General features: G+C 37.7%; 1 protein-coding gene across 3 annotated transcripts in view; it reads left to right on the top strand.

Annotated features, from left to right (window-relative positions):
- Positions 1 to 21,985, top strand: part of LOC150109768 (integrin beta-PS-like) — a 392,096-nt gene that overhangs the window by 139,334 nt on the left and 230,777 nt on the right. For all 3 annotated transcript variants that reach the window (XM_090396604.1, XM_090396612.1, XM_090396593.1), the window contains exon 6: positions 19,614 to 19,745. In XM_090396604.1, coding sequence (XP_090252730.1) covers positions 19,614 to 19,745 — 132 coding nt within the window. The remainder of the gene's footprint in view (positions 1 to 19,613; positions 19,746 to 21,985) is intronic.

Here is a 21,985-nt window from a genome sequence, read left to right as displayed (position 1 = left end):
TTATTGGTACATAGTATTTTGTTCCCAGCTAACAACTTCATCAAAGAACTTATTCATTTGCTTACTATGTGTTTTTGTAAGGTTATAACTAATTTCTTGATAGGTGGAGGTATCCTGTAAAAGGCAGTCTATCTTTCTCTCATATCAGTGTTATCCATTACTTAGAGCTTTTCCATTATCTGCTATCGAAATAGATATATGGTTCTTTTTTGTTTTAATCAAAGCAGCACATGGAATTCAGTAGTAGATACACTACATGGAGGTAATTTGCTTTTAAAGAGTGAAGCAGAATCATTTGAAAGTCCCAACAGATCGTATTTGATATTATGCAAAGAATCAAGATACAGAATGGATTTAGGTACCACAGCATCATGGCCTTTAGATAATACAGTAGTGCCAACTTCAGGCAATGGGTATCCAAAAAAAAAAATGTTAATAACTCATTTATTAGTTGAGTGTTGTTACAATTGTTAAAAACGAAAATAAAGTGGAATGTTCTACACCAGTTAATATTACAGTTATCCAAATGGAAAAACGTTTAATGGTATATACTGATGACAAAACTTTGGTATGTTCCATTGAGCCGAGCTATTCAAAAATTGCTTTTATGTTTACAAACAAAACAATTATTCTGATTTTTTTGTTTGTATAATTGATGTAACTTAATGCTTTGTCATTTATGCATAATTATGATTGCATGAAACAACAACAACAAAAAAAAAAACAGTGATTTGCTATATGACAGTGGTCAGGAACCTAATGTAGCATATGAAAAGAGTATGCCTACACAAAAACAATGTTACGTGCATGCTTTTTTTGTAGTCTGTATGACCCTAGTGGATAACTTGCAAATCTAGAGATTTGTTACCTGATGCTTTTTTTATGTAGACATCTTAACACATGCTTAATAGGTCTGACTGAACAAGCACACTGTTATTCTTTACCCAGTCATTTCTATTATTATTATTATTAAATCTATGGAGTCGGCAGACTCATCGTGAGTGGGTCATTCAACTGACAACATAGTTATCATATAATAAATTTAGTTTAATCCTTTATCCAAGCGTGTGCAAACAAAGTTTGCACCTGAAAGTATCTTCAGGACTGGGGTAAAGTGGTACAACAACTGGCAACTCCTTGCAAAAGTGGAGAGCCAAACACTCCTATCTCAGTATCTCCCATAATGCAAAACACATCTCCTTGCGGATATGTATAATGTTATGCATTAAGGGAAGGGCCACTACCCAGACTAGTTTCGAACTTTATTTGAGGTCTCTTCAGTGGGAGCCAGGCCCAAGTGGCGATACCAAGGCAGAAACATTAGCAAGGTCATCTCCTCCTATAGGAGCTGCCAAACAGTGTGCCACCTTTTTATTAACTTACTCTGGATTTAGAGAAAGATGTTGAAAGTTTATTTTTCACTTGGTCAGACTATAATAAATTTAGTTTAATCCTTTATCCAAGTGTGTGTGCAAACAAAGTTTGCACCTGAAAGTATCTTCAGGATTGGGATAAAGTGGTACAACACACCGAGCAGCTCTTTGCAAAAGTGGAGCAAGCCACCAACACTCCTATCTCAGTATCTCCCATAATGCAAAACACATCTCCTTGCAGATATGTATAATGTTATGCATTAAGGGAAGGGCCACTACCCAGACTAGTTTCGACCTTTATTGAGGTCTCTTCAGTGGGTGCCAGGCCCAAGTGGCAATACCAAGGCAGAAACATTAGCAAGGTCATCTCCTCCTATAGGAGCTGCCAAACAGTGTGCCACCTTTTTATTAAATTACTCTTGATTTAGAGAAAGATGTTGAAAGTTTTATTTTTCACTTGGTCAGACTATAATAAATTTAGTTTAATCCTTTATCCAAGTGTGTGCAAACAAAGTTTGTGCCTGAAAGTATCTTCAGGACTGGGGTAAAGTGGTACAACACCGGGCATCTCCTTGCAAAAGTGGAGCAAGCCACCAACACTCCTATCTCAGTATCTTGGTGGCTTGCTCCAATTTTGCAAGGAGTTGACCGGTGTTGTACCACTTTACCCCAGTCCTGAAGATACTTTCAGGCGCAAACTTTGTTTGCACACACTTGGATAAAGGATTAAACTAAATTTATTATAGTCTGACCAAGTGAAAAATAAACTTTCTAGTTATAGTTATCATATAGAATCTTAAAACCCTTAACACTCCTTGCATTAACAACACATTCTGGTAATGCATTCCATTCACTGACAATTCTCCATGTAAAAAAATCTACTCTTCACACCTCTCTTCACTACACTTTTACATAACTTCCAGAGATGACCTCTGGTTTTTCCCCTCTCACCTTCTACTCCTTTTATAATCCCCTCTGAATTAATCTGATAAAATCCTGTCATTAACTTAAATGTCTCTATCATATCACCTCTCTTACTTCTATCCACCAAACTCTGCAATCCACATTTCTTCAATCTCTCGCCATAACCAGCATTCCAGAGTCCCAATATTGTCTTAGTCACTGGCTTCTGAACCCTCTCCAATGTCTCTACGTCACATTGAAAACCAGGTGACCAGATCTGAGCAACATAGTCGAAGTGTGTCCTGACCAGTGGCTTATACAGTGACACAACCACTTCCTTATCCCTATATGTTAGTGTACTTCTTATCATAGCAGCACTAAGATGTGCATCCTTTGCAACATTAGCAATATGCCCTCTAAACTTCAGTCTCCTGTCAACCATCATTCCCAAATCTCTAATCATATCCACTTCCTGCAATACATCACCATCGATATAGTACACCGCCTTATATTTCTACACTCCAAAATGCAACACCCTGCACTTATTGATATTAAAACTATAACCCCACTCTTTTGTCCCAGTAAAATGTCTATTTAAATCTTCCCGAAGGGAATTAACATCAGCAGTGCTACTTATAATTCTTCCCGACTTTGCATTATCAGCAAACAACTGAAGATCGACATGCCACTGGTTACCCTCCTTTTATGAGATACTGCTCCATCATACACAACCTCCTGGTATTGTTTAGAGAGTCAATCTCTGATCCATCTAACCAATATACTATCTATTCCCATTCTCTGCAGCTTGTACACCAACTTATCATATGGTAATCTATCAAATGCTTTAGCAAAGTCTAAGAATATCACTGTATCTAACACTCTTGTCATCTTATCATAAAATGCAAGTAAATTATTAAAACAAGACCTACCCTTTACAAATCTATGCTGACCATCATAAAGAATGCTAGGTCCATCAATCCAATCCAGTATTCTATTCCTTACCAATCTTTCCAACAACCACAACTGTAGTTATACAGACTGGCCTATAGTTGGAGACTTTTGTCTTAAAACCGTGCTTGTGGAGTGGTACTATTTTGCCTTCTTTCCACTCCTTAGGAACCCTGTGCACTGCAAGACTCATTAAATAACCGGGTGAAGGGCATAGCCAAATGTGGTGCACATTCCCACAGCATTATTCACATCTAACCCAACCAACATCTGATACACCTGTTTCTTTCATTTCCAATTCTCCTAATACTTGCCTCTCTTCTATATATTGCATGGCATCATTTATACCAATATGATATATACTGATAAAGTACTCGTTCAATAATTCCACTATATCCTTTGCAGCTGTTAGTCTGCTGCCATGACAATCCACCAGTGTTAATCTGCCATAATTATTCTTCCTCTTACTTGCCTTGTAGAAAAAAAAATTCCCTTGAGTTAACCTTGGCCTGACTAACCAATCTCATTTCATACTACACTTTTTCTTTCCTTACCATTCTCATCACCTTTCTAGCATGCATGGATCTGATCACCACCAACTGTCTTCTACCCTCTCCATAACATTTTCTTTTCCAACTCAGCTTGCTTGATTTCATTGTTCATCCATTTTACTCCTACTCTACATATTTACTCACTTAACCCATGGTATGCAGTCATCCATTGATTTTATCAGATACTGCTTGTGAGTTTCCATGCTTTGTCAACATCTTTTCTGCTCAGCTAATCTACCCAACATACTGATGCTAACTGACTACAAAGCTCCATTATAATCACCTGCTCTATACTTCCACATGTATCCATTTTTGGCAGTAACCTTTTCTTGTTTCATCACTTCCCAAACAAGTACCTCATGATCACTCTTGCCAACCAGCTGCAGTATCAACACTTCATTAACAACTACATCTGGTTAAGTTATCACCAAATCCAAAACATTAAAGACTAGTTGTTTTAATCACTTGTTGCTTAAGATACTTATCTCTCAGAAATCCTACAAACTCACTCTCCTTGTTCCCATACGCTATCTCCTCCTTCCATTCTATATTCCTGTAATTAAAGTCTCTTCTCAAGATCTTCTTTTTACATGCCCAACTAATTTGCCTAAACATTTCATAATCAGTATTTTCTGCATTCCATGGCCTATAACAGCTTCCTAATGAGATATGCTAACCTGTTTATTTCAACTTCACACCACACAGATTCAAAATCTGTGCATGCACTATCAACTTCCACACTTTACGGGGACACAATTCCTCTGCAATCATTAACAGCACTCTCCCTCCTCTTTTCACATTTCTATCTTTCCAGAAAATTGTATATCCTTCTAATTCTATTCCTGACATCACATCCTCCTCAGACAACCAAGTTTCACTTATTCTAATTAACTTTGGCATACCGTCTCAATCAATGTAAGAAACTCAGCTCTCTTGTTTTGAATACTCCTTACATTTGTGTATAGACATAACAATTCCTGTGTGTGTTTGAGGCCATTCTACCGGCACCAACATTCTCTATTCTAGCTGCTATACCATACCTCTCCCATTATCCTGATTCTTGACTCTGATTTACATTCCTACCTGTCTCATCCTGACCTTTATGCATTCCATCATCTTGTGCTGCTGCAACTACATCTTCGACCTCATATCCATCTTTCTCCTGCCATGCAATCTGTTGATTTGTGCTATCCTGCTTCACAGGTAGACTGTGGTCATTTCCTTCATTAACTTCTTAACTCTGTGCCTTCTCAGAAAACAGGAGACTTGCTAAATGTTCAACACCAAACCGATTCAAGTGTAATGCATTAGCTTTATATCATTCCATCTTCCCTTCAAATTCACTCCACAGATTTACAAATTGAATCCCCTTTGCCCCACACAACTCAACCATATTACTATTCATTATCTCTACTCTCCATCTCAGTTCACTGTTGTCATATATGGGCAACATGCCTATGACTTTCACAACAACACTATTCTTCTTTACAGCTACAACAACTTCTTGAAATTTCTATGAACATTCTTTTTCTCCCCAACTAAGTCATTTGTGCGTACAACGACCCGGTATTTCCTTTTCTACAACTCTTCAGTTATTTGCTTCATTGTTCCAACAGGAAAACATGTTTTGTGCACTTTATTAGTAATCACACCTCTAATGATGAAGTCCCCATACACTGATATATGACTATTCTCTGACTCTTACTTCATAATATTAACTTCCTTTTTCTCATTATCATCAGCCAATCTCTCCTTTAGATGTTTAATATCCTCTTGCAGATGTTTTATTGTCACTAACTCCTGGTCAAACTTTTCTACTGCACTCCCGGCATTTGCTCTCATTTTTAACAGTCTAATCTATCAAGACACATTTCACATATGTTAATGCTTGTTTTCTTCTAGTTTATGTATACAGTCCACAAATCTTTCAATTTTTCGGTTCATACATATAGCAGTTTACGCAATGCATCCACTGCAAAATATCCATGCCAGAGCCAGACTTTCATACAGAAGCCTACTGTGCTGCTGCTGACATATTATTATTATTACCACGGGCTACTCCAGGAGTCCTTAGACTCATCGAGGGAGGCCCTAAACATCATGTTCACGCAGCTGTTCAACATTCTCACAGTATCTATCATACCTTGCCTTGAACTCGCTCACTGTCATAGCACCCACAACAGACTCTGGCAGCTTATTCCACTCATTTACCACTCTAAAAGTAAAGAACCCAGCTCTAACACCCCTGCTAACCACGCTCTTGCCCAGCTTCCATGGGTGTCCCCTAGTTCTCCCACCACCAGTCCTGATCTCAAAAATATCCTCTGAATTAATCCTATAGAATCCTTTTATCAATTTGAATGTCTCAATCATGTCTCCCCTTTTCCGCCTATCAACTAGTTTCTGCAACCCACAAATCTTCAACCTGTTCTCATATGGTTCATTCCATAGACCTGCTATCATCTTAGTCACTCGCCTCTGGATCCTCTCAACCTCCTCCCCATCAAGAAGGAACCGAGGTGACCAAATCTGGGCACAGTAGTCGAGATGAGGTCTTATCAGGGCTCGGTACAGAGGTACAATAACTTGCTTGTCTCTGCTCGTTAAGGTATTTTTCAACAACCAGGTGAGTTGATGAGCTGATTTAGCTATTTTTGCAATGTGCCCCCTAAACTTCATCTCCCTCTCCACCAACACTCTCAAGTCCCTGGCCTCATCAATCTCTTGGAGTACAGTTCCACCAATGTGGTATACTGCTGCTAATCTTTTCACTCCGAAATGCATAACCTTACATTTTGTCACATTAAATTGACATCCATTCTCCTTAGTCCAGAACTCCAATCTATCTAAGTCATCTTGCAAGACTTTGATATCTTCTGCATTCACTATCGCCCTACCCAACTTTGCATCATCAGCGAACAAATGAACTGTCCCACTTAGACCCTTTCCTATATCGTTAATGAACAGATTAAACAGCAGTGGTCCAAGAACAGAACCCTGTGGCACACCACTAGTCACAGGCCGTTTTTTGGACTCTACTCCTGAATAAACTACTCTTTGATATCTCTCCATCAACCACCCAGCTATCCATCTCACCAACCCTATATCCATTCCCATATGTTGTAGTTTACGGATTAGAATTCCATGTGGTATCCTGTCAAACGCCTTTGCCAGGTCCAGCAGTATCACTGTAAACCCATTTCCTTTATCCAGTTCAGCCGTCACCTTGTTATAAAACTTGAGCAAGTTACTGAGGCATGATCTACCCTTCACAAAGCCATGCTGTCCTCTGTACAGTATCTCATTTTCATCAATCCATTCCTGTATTTTTCCCTTGACTACTTTCTCCAAGACCTTGACAACGACTCCTGATATGCTGATCGGTCGGTAATTTGCAACCATAGTCTTGGATCCTCCTTTATGCAGTGAAACTATTTTCCCCTCTTTCCACGCCTTCGGGACTAAGCCAGACCTGAGACTCAGATTAAACAACATGGTCAAGGGCACTGATAATTCATTAGCCGCTTCATGCAAGACCCGTGCCGGTATACCATCCAATCCCACAGATGTATTCACATTAAGGTTCTGTAATAGACTATTCACCTCCAATTCATTCATCACAATTCCCATATAAACTAATGGTTCCTTCATTTTTTCAACGTCACCACCTGGATGATATACTTTTGCAAAGTGCGCGCTCAGTAACTCCACTATATCGACTGGTTCAGTGAACTCTTTACCATCGTCATTCCTTAAAATCATTTTGCCATGTACAGTTTTTTTCTTGCTTGCAGCATATTGAAAGAACTGTTTGGGATTCTCTTTTGCTTGCATAGCTAGTTTCCTTTCATAATCGGCTTTTGCTGTTTTTACCACACTCGTTACCCTTCTGGCCTGTACTTTATACCGTTCGTGTGCCTGCAGGTCACCCCTTTCTTTAAATTCCCTCCATAGTTGTTTCTTTTTTTGCAGCTCAAGCTTAATGGTGTTATTCATCCATTTAACCCCTCCTTGTTTCACTATTCGGACCTTAGGTATACAATCAGCCATAACCTCCTGTAAATGCTCTTTGATCACTTCCCATGCTCTATCGACGTCCAGCCCTTGCAGTTGTACATGCCATGGCACTGATCCAAGCAATCTCCTAAGCTTGTCATACTTGCCAGCACGGTAATTCCACATATACCCTGTCTTAATCACAAATTTCACACCTTTAGCCACCTCCCAGGTCAAGACCTTATGATCACTCTCACCAATAGGTGGCAACATGGTCATATTCATTACAGTCAAATTCTCAGATACTATTACCAGGTCAAGCACTCTCACACCCCTAGTATTTTCAATTACATGCTGTTTCAGATAGTTATCCCTTAATAATTGAATAAAATCCATTTCCTTCCTCACATGTGTCCTCTCCTCCTTCCAATCAATGTTACCATAGTTGAAATCCCCCATAATAATTACCCTCCTTCCACTCATTTCATCAATTTGTTTATGCATACCATCTCCATCATCTATTCCATCACCTGGTCTATAGCAGCACCCAACTGTATATTTTATTCTGCCAGTATCAATCTCACACCAAATAGCCTCAAATGAGCTCCTTTCACTATCCTGCAATACTTCAATTCTCCTTGGCTGCAGTTCATCAGCTATCATCAATAACACCCCTCCCCCAATTTTATTCTCTCTGTCCCTCCTAAACACACTAACTATATCATCTTCCGTCAGCCATGTTTCACTAATGCCAATAACCTGTGGCCAGGAAGAGCCCATCAAGGCCAAAAATTCTTCCTTCTTGTTCCTAATACTCCTCGCATTAGTATACATGAATTGCAGTGTTCCCTTTGTCCCACCCCTATCTTGATGCGTTATTCTAAATATCCCATTCCCATTTTTGTCCTTATTGCTGGCTCAGGTACATTATATGCATTTTTACACTCAACTGTCTCACTGATGTCTGGATATCCACTTCCCCCCCTCCTTGGTAGTTCTAGTTTCCCTGGTTCTGCACATCCATTTTCACTTCATTCAGCAACACTTTTTCCAGTCTCCGCACACCAAGTCCATTCAAATGCAGGCTATCCATCTTGTATAAGTCCTTTTGCCCATCAAACTCATTCCACACGTCCACAAATTCCACACCACACCGTCCGCATAACCTGCGCATAATATCATTTGCGATTATGGCCCTCCTTCTAAACTCCTCTCTGTCATACCGCGGTAACAGTCTCACCATTCTAACTCTGTCACTCTTTTCTTTCGCTACCTTTAACAATACTTTCAAGTCCTCTCTCATAAAAAATTTATCACCTTTCAATTCATTCGTACCAGCCACAATTGTTATTTCTTTCACCCTCTGTTTTTGCACTCTAATGCTCTCACTTACATCCTTAAATTTCGCACCCGGTAAGTACGATTTAGTTACACTCCCATCTATTACTCCTCTTAATAACGAGTCACCATACAACACTCTCTCCTTCATTTCGGAAACTCGCCCACGCTGTTTATTTACGTTAGCCGAATCACTCTGGAAAGAGTTTTGCAGGTGCTCTAATTGCCGCTGCGCATCTTGTATCACTGCGCGCAGCCTAGCGATCTCACTTCCTACAAATAATTCCTCATTTTTTTTTATCATTCAAACCATTTTCTCTTTCTGTATAATTGCTCTCGCTCTTTCTTAGATCACCGCTCACATTGCCATCTTGTACACCGCAATTCCCTATCGATCCACTATTTTCACTCGCATTCTGGCTTTCTTCAACCATAACTGTCTCACAACCTGACACATACTTTGACTCCTCACTTTGCATACACTTTCTACACATTCTCCCACCACTATCACTTTCAATCCATACTCCAGCCTCATTCGGGAATGCATACATTCCACACACATCACATTGGACAAATTCTCTCACATTATAGTTTTTGAACAATGGCGTCGTATTTTTGGACGCCATTATCTTACTTCGCATTGGCGCCATATTCAAATATATGAAACGTATCGTTAAAGACTAAATTAATTTACGGAATTTACACCAAAATCACACAGACACAACAAGCTACCAAATTTAGACAATATTACGTTATGATTTTTAACATATATTCTAATTTCCATTCAAAATTGTACTTAGCTTTCGGAAGCTCCCTGAAAACACGACCGTTCCCCTGGCCCTCTAGCGGCGACTCGACATATGTTTCTTTATGGATGCCATCTTCAGATGCTGAAGCAGTGCAAACAAACAGGTAACAAAACACAATATAAACAACAAAAACTTGCAGCTACACCACCACTGAAGGACACTTGTTGAAACTGAAAAAATGCAGCAGAATTTGTGATAAAAAGCCACACTTTATATAAGTGTCACAAGTGAACATAGTGGTACATTTAAGTTGTGCTAAAAAAGTGTTTTTAATTTGTTTATAGTGTGGCTTTTCCATGTTAGATTTCATACAGTTAAGAATTTTCCCAGATTCCACATACCCAACACACTCACATGTAGGCTGTCCCCTTTATACAATCTGTTCTTTTCTCAAACTCATTCTACACATCCAAACACTATTAATTCCTTCGCACTTACTCATCAAATTATTTGCCCATATCCCTTTGACTTAATTAATTCCTATCATGTATATGGAACATACTAATGATTTTCACTTCCTCACTCTTGTTTTTCACTTCTTCCAACAGTCTTTTCATACAGGATTGTTCTCACACTTCTCTTATTTAAAGTTAAATCATTTGTATATACTGGAATTACCATTTCTTTTACTTGTCTTTTTTATTTTTCAATCGTGTCATCAGTGCCATGTTTTATGCTGTAATCACCATACCATATATCATTATTTTTTATACAGCAATCCCTCGATTAATGCACTCCCAATTAGTGCGTCATTTTTTTTCGATACCCAAATTCGATTAGTGCGCCTATATACATCTTAAAAATAATGTTACAGATTTTAAAAATTTTCTATCTAAACATTTTTTATGGCTAACTATTTAAAAAATCACTCACCAGGATAAAATAATTTAGTTATTGATTTGAAACATTTTACAGAGTTTTTTAATGGCATACTACACTATTTCCATGTACACTATGTTCCGAATTTACTTCCAAAATTTATGTCGTCTGTTTTACATAGCATTTTGCTGATCATATCATGCGCCATTGTTTTCCTTACTTTTTTATTTTAAATTATTTTCCTAGCCTTTAATCATGAGTAAAAGAATTAGTGAGCAAAAAATAGAAGTGAAAATGATTCGAAAAGTAATCTCATTGGAAGAAAACTTGAAACAATAAAGAATAATCAACAAGACAAGTCCAGAGTAGAGATAGGACTAGAACACAAAAATTGGTGAATCAACTGCTGAATACAAAGAGAAAGGTAAGGCTGCTTCAAGTTCATCCTGAATGCACTAGAAATCAAAGTATTATAATGATTGAATTAGAAAGATTTCTTTTTACATGGATCGAAGATTGTAACCAAAAACGAATCCTGCTAAACACTGGCCTTATTAAATCAAGAGCATTGTCTCTTTGTAACCTGGAAAGAAAGGGCTATCTATGATGGAAAAGAAGAAGAATTCCATGTTAGTGCTGGGTAATAATAATAATAATAATCATATGAGCATTTCAAAAAGAGAAATAGCCTACATAATGTTCTAATCACAGGAGAAGCTATAAGTGCAGATAAGGAGATATCCAGAGATTTTGAAGAAAATTGTGTAAGAAGGAGACTATTGTGATCAACAAATATTTAATGTCGATGAAACCGGCCTTTTTTTTTTTGAAGCGAATGCCTTCCAAGACTTTTCTAGCCAAATCAGAGAAATCTCAGCCTGGTTATAAAGTCGCAAAGTTGAATGAAATTACTGCTAGCAATATGTGAACCGTTTGGAAGCACATTCTTCCATATTGTGCAAATGATTTTAGAGGCTTTTCCAATGAATCTAAGTTAATTAAATCTCATTCTGAGAAGTTGAGTGATTCCGACCTGCTAAATTTGAATACACAGCAGGAAGATCCTGAATAATATGAAAAAAATTTAATCACTGACAAACTCAAAGAGGTTTCACAGAAACAATTTGAAAATAGTTTTCGTACAATCGAAGTTTTTAAGCAGCAATGCTTAGAAACTGACCCTGGTGAAGAGAGAATCAGTAAAATTTGCAGAAGAGGCAATAGGACCATACTATCAGTTGTATGAAAAAAAGAAACAGAATGCCCGCCAAACTACGTTAGCTGAATTCTTTGTTAAGAAGCAGAATAATAAATTTATATTCTGAATATGTTTTATTGTCTTTCAGCTTCATGGTTTTCCTTTAACTAGACCCTGAGACATACCCTAATTCTTTTATAAAAAAAAATTAAGGATCAAAAAAGAAATCTGAGGAACGAATTATACATTTTCCCATAGGTTATTATATTCGATTAGTGTGTTTTGATTAATACGCCAGGTTTAAAGAATGCATTAGGTGCACTAATCGAGGGATTGCTTTATTATTATTATTTTGCAGTATCTTACCGATTCAGTGTGTTTTTTCTCATTTTGCTGCTCAACTTTCTTGTCCTTACTATCTTCCTTTAAATCATTGTTTTTTTATAATTCCTACTTCATCTGTCTAATAATCTGTTCTAATTTTATGATTTCAGAGGTTAATCCATTTTCAGTATCTTCAAGTTTCTCTTTAACAGTGCAAAGTTTCTTGTTCTTAACTTCACTGATGGTAACAGATGGTACTTGTTAGCATTTCTGCTTGATTCATGTCCATGTTTGACACTATTTCATGGCAGTATCTCAAATAATAATAATAATAGTGATAATAAAATTTATAAAAAAAATTGTGTTATGAATATGCCAAATACTATAAAAACATGAAAATCAGCACTAATATTAGACCTTAGCATAGTAAACAATTCACGTAGTAACGTGAATTGTTTGATTACATTGATAAATTGTGAATATTTAAGGTGGATGGAAGGAGGGTGTGTGTGTGTGTGTTCGCGAAGTGTGAGCTGAATGAGGATTTGATGAGTGCTAATATGTTGATGACAGAAAGTGTTAGTAGCGAAAATGCCACAAAGAGAACAAGTGCTCGTCTGAAAGAGAAGGAGGGTGTGAATGAACTAAAAATCACTAAAAAATTATTGAAAAAGAAAATGAGTGACTTGAAAACCTTATTGGATTGTAAAAGGGATGAAAGCAATGCAAATGTGGCAGAAGTCAACGAAATTGAGAGAATGAATGAAACCCGAAATAGAGTGATGCAAGGTTGGAAAGCTGGAAAAATCGGAAGGATGAATGACAACAAAAGTTGGATGCAAGGATCAAAAGTATGAAAACTCGAAAGGATGAACGAAAGTGAAAGTGTGAAGCAGGGTTCAAGAGTTCGAAAATTCGAAAAAATGAATCACAGAGAAAATGTGATGCAAGATTCGAAAGTTGAGTTGGTTAGGATGAGGCAAGAAATGAAATGGATGGGGAATGAAGTTAAGAAAATTCGGGAAATGTATGGGAGAGTGAAAATGATTAAAACAAATCATGTTGGTATAAAAGAGAACGAAAGACATGCACATGGCATTGTATGGTGACTCAATTATTAAAGGTATGCTGGACAAAAGGATGCACAAGGTATGTTTTCCTGGTGGTAGAACGAGTAGAGTAATTGAGGCATTGGATATGAGAAGGAAGCGAGCAAAAGAGTTGATAGTTTTAATAGGTACGAATGACTTGACTGAGAACAAAGAGCACGTCAGATTGGATATCAGGAGGTTGCCTAGACTGATAAAAGAGAATAGTGTGATAGGGAAGGCAGTAAGCATGTTGCCTAGGTATGACAGTGGAGATGAGGCTGAGAGCAAGAATTATGAATGATATGTTAGCTGAAATGTGTAAGGAGAAAGGAGTGTAGTTTGTTAATGTGTGGAATGAGTTTGAAGGATGAAGTGAACTATATAAGAGTGATGGACTGCATTTGAATGGTTTTGGTGTGAGTTGCTTGGAGAGACTGCTGCTGCTGGAAGTAGAGATGTGAGTACAGAGAATGAAGCTGATCAAGTAGGAAGCGATGTGGGAGAGTAAGACAGGAGAGATTGAAGAGATGGTTATGAATGAGGAAGTGAATTGCATGAGTATAAAGAATGGGTATGCAAGATGGACAGGGAGGCTCAGGGTAGACGGGAACACAGCGTGAGAAAGATGAATGCTTCAAGAAGATGTGAATGCATGTGTAGACAGGAAAGGAATGGGATGGCCTCGGATCAAGAGGAAACAGTTGGACCTGAAGAAGGTTCTAAAATGAATAAACTGAAATGGAAATGGCTTCAGTTGAGCATGGAGAAATCACACTGAATGAATGGTATAATCAGCTGAACTAGTTGTAGATCCAGGAATGAGCTGTTGTGTTTGTATACAAATGCTAGAAGTATAAGAAACAAGGCAGATGAAATGGTTGCATTAATTGAGTCTGCTCACCCAAAAATTGTTGGAATAAGTGAGATATGGTTAGATGAAGATGACATCCTGACAGGAATAGAGATGGAAGAGTATGATGTGTTTCGTGAGGATAGAAAGGGAGGGGGAGTGCTATTGATTATAGAGAAAGAGTTATTTCCATACAAAGTATGGAAATAACTCTTTCTCTATAATCAATAGCACTGGCTTTGAGGCAGTATTGTCTGAGATAGAGGTGAATAGAATGAAATACTTGGTTGAATTCATGACTTATTTTTCACGGTATTAACAACACCACAAACACTTTTAACAACAAAGATGTTTTATTAACGCTTATATTTCGCTGATTTTCAACTCAGCATCATCAGAGCACAACACACATGTAAACCGACAGTGAGTGAGTGAAACAATATAATTGCAAAAGACAAAAGATCTAAAGTCCTATTTTTGGCACCCTCTAACGAAAAAAAAAAAAAAAACAGTAGTTATCCAGGAGTTTTTCTTAGGATAACCGTCTCCCAAATTTTTGGCAAATTAATGCAACCATATTTGTTAAGGTTGGGAGAATTCTTCAAAGCCATTGCTGACTCAAAAAATAATCTTTCAAATCTATAACGACTCCTAAATAGCACATTCGTTTTCCTCCATCTAATCCTGTGTGAATGAGTGTCCAAAGCGTGGTCTGCTAGTCCCGATTTGCCATAGTAATAGTAGCCAATGTATCTTTAATGTTCTTCCAGGCGGATGTTCACTGATCTTCCTGTTTGCCCATAATAGGCCAAATCACAGTTACACGGAACTTCGTATACTCCTGGGTGTGCTAAAGGGTAAAGTTTATCCTTAGGCGAGCGGATCAGAGTTGCCAGATTGACATGAGGTTTGATCCGCTTGCCTAAGGATAAACTTCACCCTTTAGCACACCCAGGAGTGTACGAAGTTCCGTGTAACTGTGATTTGGCCTATTATGGGCAAACAGGATGATCAGTGAACATCCGCCTGGAAGAACATGAAAGATACATTCGCTACTATTACTATGGCAAGTCGGGACTGGCAGACCACGCTTTGGACACTCCTTCACACAGGATTAGATGGAGGAAAACGAATGTGCTATTTAGGAGTCGTTATAGATCTGAAAGATTATTTTTTGAGTCAGCAATGGCTTTGAAGAATTCTCCCAACCTTAACAAATATGGTTGCATTAATTTGCCAAAAATTTGGGAGATGGTTATCCTAAGAAAAACTCCTGGATAACTACTGTTTTTTTTTTTTTTTTTTTTTTTTTTTTTTTTTTTTTTTTTTCGTTAGAGGGCGCCAAAAATAGGACTTTAGATCTTTTGTCTTTTGCAATTATATTGTTTCACTCACTCACTGTCGCGTTTACATGTGTGTTGTGCTCTGATGATGCTGAGTTGAAAATCAGCGAAATATAAGCGTTAATAAAACATCTTTGTTTTTAAAAGTGTTTGTGGTGTTGTTAATACCGTGAAAAATAAGTCATGAATAACCATCAATACCTAAGCGTATCTGTTAGATTACTTGGTTGAATGTTGTTGTAGACCTGGTAATGTGGATGATAGTGACTATGAAATGTATAATCAAATTATCCAAGCAAATAAGAAAAGGGTGATCATTATGGGCGATTTTAATTATGGCAATATAGACTGGAATGATGAGAGCAATTGGAAGTAAAGAAAACGAGTTTCTTGAGTTTTTGAGGACACTACCTCAGACAGTATGTAACTGAGGGCACACGAGGATTGAGGGTCTTGGATTTGATCATCTCATCAGAGGATGTAATTATAAATGAGGTGTCCACTCACTCACCAATTGGTGAGAATGACCATGAAGTGATTACCTGGATGGTTGCCAGGTGTGAGGAAAGGGTGTATGTGGAACTACAAGGGGGATGATTACGAAGTGCTCAGGAGACAGCTTGCGGGTGTAGCATGGAATGAGGAGTTAGCTGGGAAAGAGATCAATGCAGCTTGTGGAATTTTCAAGAACTATCTCGTAGAAGCAATGTCTAAATGTATTCCAAGGGTCAGAAGGTTAAATAGGGTAGGTGGGAAATGGATAAATAAAGAGATTAAGCATGCAATATAGAGAAAAAGGACATTATGGAGGCAGTATAAGAGAAGTAATAACCTGCACTGTGGAACAGTCTCCCACCTGCTGTGTTTCACAAGGAATACAATTTACAATCATTTAAGTCAAATGTAAACAAGTTCCTCCTCTCACAGCCCACTGCCCATACACAGTACTAATGTACTATAGGTTGATCAATCAACCTCTTATGTATGGGCACAACATTAAAAAAAAAAAAAAAAAAATTCCATGAGGATTACTAAGACCAGGCAAGGCAGGTGATTTGGTTGGTAAGGGTAGCAAAAGTGACGTATGAGCAGCAGTTAGCTAATGAAGCCAAAAAGAATCCTAAGGAGTTCTTTCGATATGTAGCCAGCAAAAAAAAAAAAAAAAAAAGAATGATTATGGAAGGATGACATTGATTGGGGAAAATGGTATAAAGACAGCTATTGCGGAAGATATAGTGGAGATACTTATGAGCAGTTCATAAAGGTTTTTCAATCTTGTGAATGTGACGTCATGGAGAGATTGAGAGCAGTTGATGATGGGGAGGAGAGAGACTGACTGTAAGTGAGCAAGAGGTGTATGGGGAGTTGAGCAAACTAGATGTTTGCTCAACTAGAATAAGGCCACATGTGGGACTTGATAATATATCACCATTTATTCTGAAGGAATGTGCCAGGAAGTTGACACTTCCTTGACATATTTTTTTAATATGAGTCTTGCACTGGATCAAGTTCCTAAGGAGTGGAAGGAGGGCAAGATTGTGTCACTTCATAAGGGAGATGATAGAACTCAAGCATTAAATTATGGGCCTATCTGTGTGTGAGGTGTCGTGGTTAGCTTCTTGGAGAAGCTTGTGAGAACTACAATCCAGAATTGGAACACAATGGTATTATCTTTGATGGACAACATGGATTTGCTGAAGTGAAGTCATGTTTTAATAATCTACTTACTTATTACAATAAGGTGACTGCTTCCTTAGACAGTGGAGAGGGATACACAGTAATATATTTAGATTTCGCAAAGACGTTTGATAGATTACTGCATGATAATTTGATAGTCAAACTAGAGCGGATGGATGGTTGGATGTTAGATTAGTGCATTGGATTGGAGACTGTTTATCTGATAGGTATCAGCAAGTTGTGTAATCATTCCAGACAATTTGTCTTATGAACATTAGCCACTGCTAAATAATCACTTAAAGTTCTTAAATACTGTCCATACTCGATTATTACATTACAATGGTCTTTCCCTTTTACCAACTGGGTAATTATACAACAAAATCTGTACTTTACCATTTCTTGGGGCTGGATCTCCAGGTCCATCTGAACTGTCCTTCTTTGTTTGAATTACCTCTCGATACTTTCATAAGCCTGCATCCACGTGGTGGGTCACTATGGTAATCAGATTAAGCTATGCTCTGCACCTGGTGTTTTTCCCTCGTCTATTCTCGATCTGTTTTGGGCCATCCTCGTTTCTACAGGATACGTCTGCGATATTAATCCATCGAAACTTTCAGCGAAGGAGTGAAGACAGCATATGCCGACATCTCACGCTTTAGTACCGGCAGAAATTCAGACATTGAAGGGAAAGGCGCACTGTCCGATATCGTACTATTGCCAAGAAACACCATCAGGAACTTCCGGTCCACGGAGAAGTCGAATCATCATCCAGCAAAGTAGGCAAAAAAAAGCCTTGATGAAGGGGTGCAAACCCTTTTTATTCTCCCTTCACTTCCCCCCTTTTTAGCACCCCGTGACTAGCTGCGATAGTCCCCTCTTGTTTTCTGCAGTCTTTTCCCGCCCGCTACTTTCTTCGTCCACGGGGATTTTGGCACATCGCTAGATCTCTAGCAGTGTCTTCCGGGAAATGAATGTGCATCGCTTTCCGAGATTGCCAATGCCTCAGGCCCGCCTGTGACCTTTGGACTATTGTTTACATCTAATTTACCCATTCATTGTATACATGAGGCATTCATATAATACTAAATTATACACAAAGTTCTTTACATGGTATTACAATTCTACTAAAAGGAGGTAATTCTATTTACAGTTAGTACTTTATTTCTTCTGCTCGAGTACAAGTCTTTTCTCTCAGTTGATTTTTCTGACTTGTTAAATCCTGAATAAATTGTTTCCTTTTAAAAGTTCTTCATTCAGGATGTAACAGGAGCAATGTCCAGGAAAAGGACATTGTGCCTTAGGGGTCTGTTTTAGGGCCACTACTGGCCATTAACTTGTATATTAATGATATTGGTGAAGATTTGGATGGAGATATTCAGTTGTTTGCAGATAATGCAAAGTTGGAAGGGTAGGGAAGATGTTGTGGCCTTACAAAAAGACTTGAATAAATTGAGTGATTGGGAATCCGAGTTCAATGTTGCAAATGTAAGGTTTTAAAATTTGGGAAACAAAGATGGGATGCAGAATTTATGCTTGGTGAGGATATATTGTCGGAGGTGGAGGAAATAAAAGATCTTGGGGTGATAGTGGATAAGGATCTGAAATTTAGGGGACACATTGCCAAAATTGTGAAGATAACACAAAGTCTTCTGGGAATGATGTGGAGGACATTGACTTGTAGAAGTAGGGAGATTCTTGTTCCATGTATAAGGCTTTGATTAGGCCACACATGGACTACTGTGCCCGGTTTTCAAAAGGACGAAGAGATGTTGGAAAGGATCCAGAGGCGACTGACTAAGGTAGTTTCTGACATCTGCAAAATGTCGAATATGAGGAAAGATTGAGAAGATGCAATTTACAATCTGGTGGATAGGAGGAAGAGGGAAGATATGATAGAGACCTACAAGCTAATAAGGGACAAGCTTATTATAGGATCAGTGTTGGAGAGTTTCTTCAGAAAACAGTGGGAGATCAGCAGAGAACCAGAGGTCATCCCTGGTAACTGTATAAAGAGGGTGTGAGCAGGGTAGTGAGGAGCAGGTTTTTTGCGTGCAGAGTTGTGAATGATTGGAATGCCTTGCCTGAGAGTGATGCCTGCAGAGAATTTGAGTGTGTTTAAAGCACGGCATGATGAGCTCTGTGTATGATAAAAGGATCTCCTAGATGAGTCTTTGACTCCATGAGGGGTCTTGGGTAGTAGTAATAATAATAATAATATACTAATAAAACTAATTTTCTAAGAAACACTCAATAAAACATAAAAAAATACCTATCTTTCTTCCATCAGTACTAAATAAACTAACTGCTCACAATTATATTTTTATTGAAACCTTTCCTTTTTTATGTACTTATATACATTTAACATATAATTTACTTTTTTGTTCTTCCACCAGATGAAGTGCAGAAATTTAATCTGACATTTCGGCAGGCAGAAGATTATCCTGTGGATCTCTATTTTTTGATGGACCTTACTTGGTCGATGAAAAAGCATAAAGATAAATTGGCTGAATTAGCTGACAGTCTTGGTAAGTAATGATGCTTAATTTAATTGGTGATTCTGTAGGTAGTTTTTGGTATTGAGACCACATAATATAAAGTGTTTATTTAAAATAAACAATTAAAAAACCTGACAAGTTTCATGCATCGTAAGACTTACATCATCAGGGGTAATTGTACACAAGTTTTACACTAAAAGCTTATTGACAATTAATTACACATATTATATGTTTTTAGTAACTTCATTACTGTATGCATGTTAGAACATTTCTAGCATTTCTAGTTGTTGTCACGCTCTATGGTTCACGCGTGCTAAATCATAGGTCTGTAGCAGTTAAATTTATTATGAAGGCAGAGCACACTTGATGTAAAATCAAGCCTTGATTTTTTATTGCACTGTGTAAGGATCTTAAGCATTTGTGCAGCTTCTTTAAATTTTCTTGTGAAACAGTTATCAATATATGACATGTTTGTCTGTTGCTAGAATACTTGATGACCAGTAGTAGTGGCTTTTTGAAATGCTAAACCTGATTTGTGCCTCCGTTCTTTTTTCGAAATCTTTTACATATTCAGCCATGTGGATCTCTCCCAACCTTCCCATCTAGCCTACATAACAAATGCCACAAGAGCAATGAATCTCATAAATGTCTGGTTTTTTCATGGTGTCATGTAGCGATTTTCGAGGATGTAGGAATCTTGATATTTTTTGTAGAGGTAGAAACTTTCTGAACTATGCAGTGTAACCACAGTAAGAATTTTATACCTCCATATTTCAGCATTTCTGGTCTAATATCATATAGTTGCTACCTTTCGACGTTTCAGGCTTTTGATGGCTTTTTCTACTTTAAGTATGGATATTTATTTCCATTTGCATGACTGTTGAGTGTTTTTTACCACTCTGCTGTCACTGATTGTTTCATTTAGCAGTTTTTTGAAGTAATTACTCCATACATCAAAGATATCTTTTTTCTCCAGTTTTCATGTCACCTTTATCGTTTCTAATTCCTTTTACAGCACTCTTTCCTCCATTTCTGAGCTTTTTCAACAGCCTCCAGAATATTTTGCCACCCTCTTGATATTTATTTTCTACGTTCTTACCAAAGTCTTCCCATGAATTTTCTTCAGCTAGTTTTATACAGTGTTTAGCTTTCTTACATTTGTCCCTGTATTCTCTAAGAGCACAAGCTGACTTAATTGCCAGGAACTTTTGATATACTACTTTCTTTTTTCCTTCACTGCCTCTTTAAGTTTCTGTGTCCACCATGGATTTTGGATTTTTCTATCCTTGCAGACAACCTCACCACACCTTTCTCTGGCTAAACCACTGTATTTTCAAGTTTTGGTTCCTGTTCTCCTCTTTCCTTTTTTCTTGAATATTGTTTCTGTATTTTAGTCTATGGTTCACATCTGATAGCTGTTCAACTTTTATTCACTTTATTACTTGTTCTTCTTTTCAATATGAAATTCAGTTTTCTCCTACTCAAGACTAAATAGTGATCAGTACACTCCAGTGTCCTACATCAGTGAGAAAACATTACTATCAACAATAACATAATCAATGAGACTTTTCTTATTGTCCTATCCAGTCTATGTCCTGAGCAGAAATCCAACAGGTATTTGCCATTATTATTAGCTTTGCTCTTTTCTCCAAATTTTCCCATTTCTCTGTCTGGCAATCATTTCCTACTCTGCTATTTAGATCCCCAACAAGGATCAAGGACCATCTTTTCATTTTTCATTGTGTCAGTTGCTTTCTCTAAAGCCTCAAAAAATTCCTCCACTTCTATCTTAGCAGAGCCTTCTGTGGGACCATAGGCACAAATAAGTCTCATTGTCCAGTTCCTCATTCTGATATTTGCCCACATCACTTTACTTGATATTGCCTGCCATTCAAGATTATCTTCATATTTAGTGTTGAATACTATAGCTACTCCTTTTCCTTTATTGCTGTCTGAATATAACATTTTGTATTTATTGCTCAGAAAGATCTTACCAGTTTTTGTGTTCTTTGTTTCAGTCACTCCTATTATGTTAATCTGGTACTTATCCAATTCCTCTGCTAGCTCCATTTCTTTGCCATTCTGGCTTCTGATCTTGAACTGAGACATCTTCAGGGATTACAAAAAACTAATGCAACATATATACAAATAACACACAATACTAAGCCCAACCACATGGATGACACTAAAGTCCTATGTAGGTGGAGCACCCTCTAAGGGTGGTTGTAGGTGGCCTGGAATGTAAAGTGGGACATCTAGTGATAAGCATT

The sequence above is a fragment of the Typopeltis vanoorti genome, chromosome 1, assembly GCF_054136105.1.
Source record: "Typopeltis vanoorti isolate ZY-2024b chromosome 1, IOZ_Tvanoo_1.0, whole genome shotgun sequence".
NCBI classification, from domain to species: Eukaryota; Metazoa; Arthropoda; class Arachnida; order Uropygi; family Thelyphonidae; genus Typopeltis; species Typopeltis vanoorti.
The sequence above is the reverse complement of the archived record's forward strand: the minus strand, read 5'-3'. Positions and strand labels throughout refer to the sequence as shown.